Raw genomic sequence first — 9,318 nt, 5'->3', positions numbered from 1 at the left:
GTCGTGTATCATTTGATGGAAGCCGTGAAGATTTCAACCGTTTGTTGAAATGTGAAATCTTGAAATCCATTTCATTTCAACACATGGTAGAGACTGTAGTTTGAATTTGAGTCATGTTTGAAAATTATAGAATCAGATCAGTATAGATACGAGGCCATTGTCTGCTACGTAGCATAATATTTCTGTCGCCAGCATCGCGGTTTAGGGTTTGCACAAATATTTCGAAGTGTGTGAACAACAAGTGGACGCAACGGATCCCTAGGGATTAGGAAAGCAAAGGCTCAAATAGCGATCGCATGATCGGTCATGGTGTGCACAACCACAACCAGAGCAGAAGGCATAACACAGTTGAGCAGAGAGATTAGGACTAGCTCCTTAGCAAAGCTGAGAGCTTGGGTTTTCATTTGGCTGAGAGCTGAAGGGTAGCTAGCTGTATATAATTATCGTGATTAGGGCCTTACTAATTACCTCTTCTGGCCGTATACGAATTATTGTTTTATGTGTGACTGCTTTGAAAATGATAGATTATTGCTAACATATATAGAATTGGGTTGATAGATTCTTTTCAATACACAGCAATTCTGTGAATCCACCCATTCCTTTAATTCATTCATGGCCATGGCCAACTCTAGAGGATTGCTTGTTATAGGAGTATTTCTTGCAGTGGTGCACGTGTTTTTTACGCAACCTACCCACTGTGCTGTCCATAGAAAATCTGTAAAACGTATAAACAGTAATTGGGAGAAGGTGGATTCCGCAGAATTGGGGGGCAGTTCGTCTGGAATTGCTGCCAACTTTGACAAAGCCCGTGTGTTGACAGTAGCTAAGGAAGCAGGTCAAGGCGATTTCACAACGGTCCAGGGGGCCATCAATGCAGTTCCAGTGCATAACAAGAACCCCGTCGTGATTAATGTCCGTCCCGGCATTTATAGGTCGGTAATTAATGAAGCCAAAGAATAATAATGTGAGAGTTTCATAAGAGGAGGAAATAGCTCCAACTTACATACATTTCTTTTATGTCGTTTACATAGAAAAGGGCAGGTAAAGGAAAGTTTTGTGATCAGAAACCGAAAGGGTGTATATATGATAGTGCTTTCCTTCTTGTGTGTACTGGTACTGGTGTGCAGAGAGAAGGTGACGATTCCTGCAGAGAAGCCATTCGTGAGGGTCAGTGGGTCGGACGTCAACAGCACCGTCATCACTTGGAATGATAGCGCGAAATCAAGCGGTGGGACATATTATTCAGCAACGGTGTCTGTGTATGCTTCGGATTTCACAGCCAGAAAAATCACAATCACGGTAAGGTTTTTGAATTTTATTATTGACTATCAATGTCATAGTATAAAAAGTACATGAGATGGCATATGCCTGGATTATATATATAATTTTTGAAATACTCAAGTCAATTTTATATATATGCAGAATTCATATGGTCCGGGAAATCTTACCCCGGAAGATCAAGCTGTGGCGGTGAGGATTTCGGGAGATCGTTCTGCGTTTTACGATTGCAGATTTCTGGGGTATCAGCACACCGTGTTAGACGAAAGTGGGAGGCATTATTTTCAAAACTGTTACATTGAGGGTGCTATCGATTTTGTATGCGGCAATGGAAGATCTATCTATGAGGTAAAGTTTAAAGCAAATACAAATAAAATCTGCAGTACCCACAGACGGACATTATTTTGATTTTGATTTCTCATATAAAATGGGAGCTGCTGATAATGATTTTTTGGATTTGTTGATTGCAGAGCTGCGATTTGCATGCCATTCCTATAGATAATGGGGCATTTACAGCTCAGAAGAGATCTTCTCCATCGGACAACACGGGCTTCGTTTTTCTGCACTGCACGTTGACAGGCAAGGGATATGCTTACACTTACATGGCTGACATTATCGTCCCCCAAGGATGGGATAACTGGAATGATCCCAGCAGAGATAAGTAAGCCAGCGCTATCCTTTTATTCTAACCCGCCTGCACCAGTACTCTATATATATAATCCTGAGAATCCCATATCTCATTCTCATTCTACCATATTCCTGTTTTCATTCTTTCTGCATCTGCAGAACCGCGCATTATGGGCAGTACAAATGTTGCGGAGCTGGTGCAAGTGAAGCCAAAAGAGTTGCATGTGTTAGATTTAATTTGTGAGTTTTCCTAATTACCTTAAACCCCAACCAAGATCTACTCCTTTGTAAGAAATTGAAATTAATGCACAGCGGAACTTACTTTCCATCCTCAAAGGCTCCTGGTCTTGACTTGAGTTATTGTCTCTTGAATCCTTCCAAGAACTTGCAATCCTTTTCTCTGGCTATCCTAAATGACAGAGTACCAAATCCTCAATGGAGCAGACAATTTTTCTGAGTGATTGCAAGACTCAGCCCTTTTATAGCAGTGCAAAACCCCAATCCTAGGGCAGCCTAAAATTTAGCTGAAACAAGTCTGTCTGAAATTTCAGATTTTGAAATCAATCAATCAATCAATCAATCAGAATAGATTCTGATTTTCTTATTCAGCTCAAATTTATTACTGCTATTATTTTTAATCAATTATAATCGGTCCATTAACAATTGTAATTGATTAACATTATTCTATATGTATTTGTATCCAAATCCTTATTTAAATACGTATAATGCCATGATTTAATTAATCACATTATTTGGCATATTTTAATCATTACATAAATGTAATCTCGCTCACAGTATTTGACATTATAATCACAATGCACGTATGTCCAACTTAATATTTGTAATTAGACGTCTCCAAATCCAACAATCTCCCACATGGACAAGTGCAACCTTTTGATTATATATCCTTAACTTTATTGCATGCAACTTTTCTGTCTTTACTTATCGTATTTCTTAAACAATTCCGTCCATCAATTATGCTAACAAAGGACTTAAGCGGCATTTGTCACATTTATTCGCAACTAAACTGACATAAATCACGCTGCCAACATAAATGAATGACATGAATCTGATTTGGACATATAGTTTAGAAATTTCACGCAAGTGTGATTAGACGTGCCTATTTCTAATTGAGTCGCCTTTACTTTACTTTATGAGGCCAAAAAATTTAAACTTTAAAGAAAGAAATAATGAAACTGAAACTGAATGCAACTTGTATATATCATCAAAATTGTTTACAATTGCATTACATAGAACATCAAAAACAGAACTTAAAACATATTCAGACTCCCACATTTTTCTAATTATCCTAAACAGATATTACACCCATACAAGCAACATGTTGGTGAAACTTCTTGGGTGGTAATCCTTTAGTAAGAGGATCCGCAATCATGGAGTCTGTACCTATGTGTTTTATACATAATTCATTATTCTGCACTCTCTCTTTTACAACCAAAAACTTAATGTCAATGTACTTCGACTTTGACGAACTTCGGTTGTTGGTTGCGTATAACACTGCTGAATTGTTGTCACATAATAATTTGAGTGGTTTCTGAATAGAATCCACAATTTTCAGACTTGTGACGAAGTTCTTCAGCCATATGCCATGATTAGATGCTTCAAAACATGCAACAAATTCAGCTGCCATAGTGGAGGAGGCTACCAATGACTGTTTAGCGCTCTTCCATGACACAGCACCACCTGCCATCATAAAGATGTATCCTGATGTTGACTTCATGCTGTCGACACATCCTCCAAAATCAGAATCGGTGTATCCAATGACCTCGAGCTGTTCCGATCTCCGATACGTGAGCATATAGTCCCTTGTTCTCTTTAGGTATCTCAACACTCGCTTGGCTTCCTTCCAGTGTTCCATACCTGGGTTACTCAAATATCTCCCTAGCATTCCGGTAATGAACGCAATATCCGGACGCGTGCATACTTGTGCATACATGATGCTACCCACGGCTGAGGCATAGGGAATATCTTTCATGAGGTTTTTATCTAAGTCAGTTTGGGGACATTGTTTCAGACTAAACTTATCTCCTTTTGATATAGGGGTATCTCCTGGTTTGCTGTTTTGCATGCCAAATCTTGTTAGAATCTTATCGATATAGTTCCTCTGGGATAACCTCAGAATACCTTGAGATCTATCTCTAAGTATTTCAATCCCTAGAACAAATGATGCATCACCAAGATCTTTCATTTCAAAGTTCTTAAATAAAAAATTCTTAGTTTGATGCAACATGTCCTTATCGTTACTCGCAAGCAATATGTCATCTACATATAAAACCAAGAAAATAAATTTACTCCCACAGAACTTAAGGTATATACATTCATCTACTATGTTAGACTCAAAACCAAATGAGCTAATAACTTGGTGAAACTTATAATACCATTGTCGAGATGCTTGTTTTAGCCCATAGATAGATTTCTTAAGTCTGCAAACCATAGACCCTGCATCACCTGATACAAAGTTTTCTGGCTGCTTCATATAGATCGTTTCATCAATGTCACCATTGAGAAACGCCGTCTTTACATCCATCTGATGAAGTTCTAAATCATAATGTGCTACAAGCACCAATATAATCCTTAAAGAGTCTTTCGATGAAACTGGAGAGAAAGTCTCTTTATAATCAATGCCTTCTTTCTGTGTGAAACCTTTCGCAACAAGACGTGCCTTGTATTTTTCAACATTGCCTTTAGAATCCCGCTTAGTCTTAAATATCCATTTGCAACCAACGGGTTTCTTGTCTTTAGGCAATGAAACGATATCCCAAACGTCATTGTCATACATAGATTTCATCTCTTCATTCATGGCATTAATCCACATTTGAGAGTTAGAGTTTTCCACAGCTTGTTTGCTATTAACAGGATCATTTTCAAACATGCCAATGTCAAACTCATGTTCTTGAAGATATGCATAATCCTTTGATTGTGTAGATCTTTTCTCTCTAGTAGATCTCCTAATTGGCACAGGCTCTAGATTTTCTTGAGGTTCATTTACAACTTGATCTTCAACAGGAGGAAGAACATCATTACCAACTTCTGACTCTCCCACAGGCCCTAGGCCATCAACATTTGTCATGTCAATGTGAGGGTTTGGGTTGGGTTCAGGTCCATTTGTGTTCTCTATTCCATGTTGAGTTTCTAACTGAGTTGTTTGGGATGATGAAGTTTGCACATTGTCAAAAGATGTATTTCTAAACGCAATCGGAATTTGAACAAAACTAGGACTTTGGTCCATAGTCTCATTCGCATTCGTCTCTTCTTCTTCAAAAATACTATCTTTTGTCATATCTCCCCCCACAAACTCATTATCCTCAAAAAATTTTGCACTTCCTGACTCGAAAACTGTATGTTCTGTTGGATTATAGAATTTGAACCCCCTAGATCGTTCAGAATAGCCTATAAAGTAACAACTAACGGTTCTTTCGTCCAGTTTCTTTTTGCTTGGCTTATAAGGCCTAGCTTCACATGGACATCCCCAAACTCTCAAATGATTCAAGCTAGGCTTGCGCCCAACCCATAACTCGTAAGGGGTCTTGTTAGCTGCTTTAGTAGGCACTCTATTAAGTATGTATGCTGCAGTCTTTAAGGCTTCTCCCCACAAATTCTCAGGTAGAGTTGTACGAGCAATCATACTTCTCACCATGTCTTTAAGGGTGCGATTTCGTCGCTCAGCAACACCATTCATTGCAGGCGAACCTGGCAACGTATACTGAGGCACAATTCCGCATTCCTCTAAGTATTTTGCAAAGGGACCTTGACGCTGTTCTCCTGATCCATCATAACGACCGTAGTATTCACCACCACGATCAGAACGAATGGACTTTATACGTTTGTTAAGTTGTAACTCAACTTCCGTTTTGAACTTTATGAACACGTCTAATGCTTCCGCCTTTTCTTTTATTAAGTAAATATGACCATATCTTGAATAATCATCTATGAATGTGATAAAGTAACGGTCACCATTTCTTGTAGCCTTTGGAAAAGGACCACAGATATCCGTATGAATCAATTCTAAGACATCATTACACCCTTTTGCATCATACTTACGTTTATTAGTTTGTTTTCCCTTTATACAATTTACACAATCACTTAAGTTTGTAAAATCTAAAGGTTGGAGAATTTCATTAGACACAAGACGTTCTATCCTTTTCATAGAGATATGTCCTAATCGCTTGTGCCATAATGTTGCAGATTTCTCGCAAGTTAATTTACGTTTTCTATTATCTATATGCAGTGCCTCTGAATGTGAAGTGTCTATATCTAGAAAATAAAGATTATCATAAGAAGACAGGATACCAGAAGCAAGAAGCTTAGAATCTTGACACAAACTGAAATTTCCATTACCAAATGAACATACATAACCATTTTTGTCCAAATAAGATATAGAAATTAGGTTCCTTCTGAAAGATGGAACCACTAAAGCATCAAAACTTAAATAAAATCCTGTCTTACATAATAATCTAAATTTTCCTATGCTTTCCACTTCTACTTTATTGCCATTTCCTACGTAAACGTAGCGCTCTGCCTCACTTGGCTTGCGATGGCTTAGGCAACCCTGCATCGACATACTGATGTTAGTCGTTGCACCTGAAGCTATCCACCAAGTATATCTAGATACAGAACTTAAATTAACTTCAGAACAAACCAAAGCAAGAGACATACCTTTCTTTGCCAACCATGCATGATAGTTGGTGCAGAATTTCTTTGTATGTCCTGGCGCTTTGCAGAAAAAACAGTTCCTTTCTCCTGCTTTCGCAGAAGTATCTTCCTTCTTGCTTTTCTGCGCGGCATTGTTTGCAGCTACCTTGGTAGGTCCCTTTTCCTTGGCAGTAAAATTGCGCTTCTTGCCTTTACCCTTAGGATTAGATGTTACTACATGAGCACTTTCTCCCTTAGTCATTTTCTGTCTCTCTTCCTCCTGCACCAACCGAGCCTCAAACTCAGGTAATGTCCACGTCTCTTTTTGACAATTATAAGTCATCTTGAATTGACTAAAGTTAGACGGGAGAGACAGAAAAATGAACTCAATGAGAACCTCATCAGAGATGTCATAATTATGCCCTTTCAAGGCACGTTGAAGTCTTGTCATCTCAATAACATGCTCTCTAACCCCTTCTTTTCCCTTGTATTTTATTGTTGCCAACTTCACAAAGAGTGTACTCACATCAGTCTTTTTACTCTTTGTGAATTTTTCTTCAAGGGCCTTAAGGTATTCAATAGCGCCTGTCTCTGTATCAGGTATGATGCCTCGAAAAGTCTCATGGATCGTTTGCTTCATCACCATTATGCACATGCGATCTGAATGCTCCCATCTAGCAATATCAGCCTTCTCTTGAGGAGTTACCTCACTCTCTTTATTAGGTTTGGGGCGATCAAATCTCAGTGCTGTGTCCAATTGCATGATCCCTAAGACTAATTTCAGCTTTTCCTCCCACTGTTTGAAATTGTTCCCCATGAGGGGCTTAATCTGACTTAGACTTAACATTATGTTTGGATCTGAAAAATTCAAGAACAAGGAAATAATTTAGATATGATGCGTCACGATTTAATCATAATTCTAAAATCTATCTAAAGGCATGTGTAAAACTATTTGCTCAATTAAAACTTTAGCCAAAACACCATTCAGTAATGAAACACCTTTGGGTGCAATCATTACCTTCAGGCAACCCTTATGCACCAAACAACTTAGCAGGCGCCAACCCTCCTTTGGGAAAGCTAACACCCACGTCCATTGCCAGCACGTTACTTCAACTTGTCATGAGTCATCCTTGCAATTGTCTTACAGAGAGCGGTTCGTTTGCGAACATCAATGCTTGACTCATGCGAAAACAACACATGTATACCAAACACCGTCTTTAGTTAGATTCCAAAATTATGTCTAAAACCTAATCTAGGACGTACCTATAGAATCTACTCGTCCTATATAGAATACAGTATCTTATGACACTTTTAAATTTAATATGTCAACTATATTCATCAAAATAATTATTAGATTTTAGTAAAACTTTAGCAGTTTCTACAATGATTACCTTTTAGAAATGCTTCAATAATTTATTTAGAGAATACTAAATAATTTTATGGTTGCCATGATTAGCATCATTGTGATCAAATCCGAATTTTAGTATTATATCAATAATTAACGTTAATACAAATTTTATGCCATAATTAGCATCATTGTGATAAAATCCGAATTTGGTATTATATCAGTAATTAACGTTAATACAAATTTTTATGCCATAATTAGCATTATTGTGATCAATTTAGAATTCAGTATTATACCCTTTAATTGGTGTTAATACCAATTTTAAATAATATCTAAATCCTAATAATTAGCCTAAATATAGCATGTAGTAATTATAGTAATTATAGTAATTATAATTACTATAACCTAAATTACAATCACTTACAATTACTTACAATTACTCTTCTCGATGATAAGAATTTATTCCAATAAACAGAAATATACATGTACATTCTATTTGAATAAAATTCAGACATAAAAAAAATGGCCAGAGTTGATGCACATATGGATAGAGCCAACCTTACAGGGCGCTGGTGGGTTTTTATTGTTTGTAAACACTGATAGACATACATGTACTAAATTAGATAAATGTGCTTGACAGCAATTTAAAGACTCCACAGGTTATTAGAACCTTGGCTGCTAGCAAAGACGCCCCGAGCCAAGTTAGAGCAACAGGCATCTACAGCAATTCTGGAGGGTTAATGCGGAACCATACCAACTTAGAATCAAAATCATAAAGTTGCTTATTAACTGTTCAACAAATTAGGAATAACATGTTTTTCATGCCATTCCCTAGCTCATCTTTAAAACAATCCCGTGACTATTTTTTTTTTTTTTTTTTCTTCCAACTGACTACCAACCAGAAGGCAACATTTTATACAACAGATTGCTTAAAGTAGGTTCATTGTTTGGGAGACTGATTTTCAACCACACACTAAATTTAACTGTACCCAACTTAATTAAGTGACTTTCTAAATTTAAATCGAGGTATCTTTAAGCAAAGTGGGAAATGAATGCCAAAGTGATTAAGTGGGAGGACCACGAGAGGATAGCGTTTCAGATCTTTATAAATGAAAAATAAGAACAAATGGCCATACTCTTTTTCTCCTTGAATTCCTACCGCACAATATCATCTTCAACCAATGTAGACGACTATATATGAATCCCACCGTTTTCAAAATTAAGAATAATAAGGTGGTGTGACAGAGAGCGATACTCCCACCAACGGCAAAGCTACCGCTCATTTTCTCCACCACAAATTTTCTATGAAAAAACCATCTATATAAGATATGTACTGCATATCGTATTCAATATACATATCAACTGTTGTATTATTTTCTGGAAGCATCCCCAAATTCCACGTTTAGAAAGAAAAAACA

General features: G+C 37.3%; 1 protein-coding gene across 1 annotated transcript; it reads left to right on the top strand.

The window, feature by feature from the left end:
- Window positions 1-618: 618 nt before the first annotated feature.
- LOC149259018 (putative pectinesterase 11) lies at window positions 619-2,149 on the top strand. The gene is made up of 5 exons (XM_089446185.1): window positions 619-932; window positions 1,128-1,299; window positions 1,423-1,626; window positions 1,749-1,939; window positions 2,065-2,149. The coding sequence occupies exons 1-5, from the start codon at window positions 619-621 to the stop codon at window positions 2,147-2,149; spliced, it is 966 nt and encodes a 321-aa protein (XP_089302311.1).
- Window positions 2,150-9,318: the final 7,169 nt, after the last annotated feature.

Source organism: Pinus tabuliformis, chromosome 6 (assembly GCF_031772625.1).
Source record: "Pinus tabuliformis cultivar Carrire ecotype Pingquan chromosome 6, CPIR1, whole genome shotgun sequence".
Taxonomy (NCBI): domain Eukaryota; kingdom Viridiplantae; phylum Streptophyta; class Pinopsida; order Pinales; family Pinaceae; genus Pinus; species Pinus tabuliformis.
The sequence above is the reverse complement of the archived record's forward strand: the minus strand, read 5'-3'. Positions and strand labels throughout refer to the sequence as shown.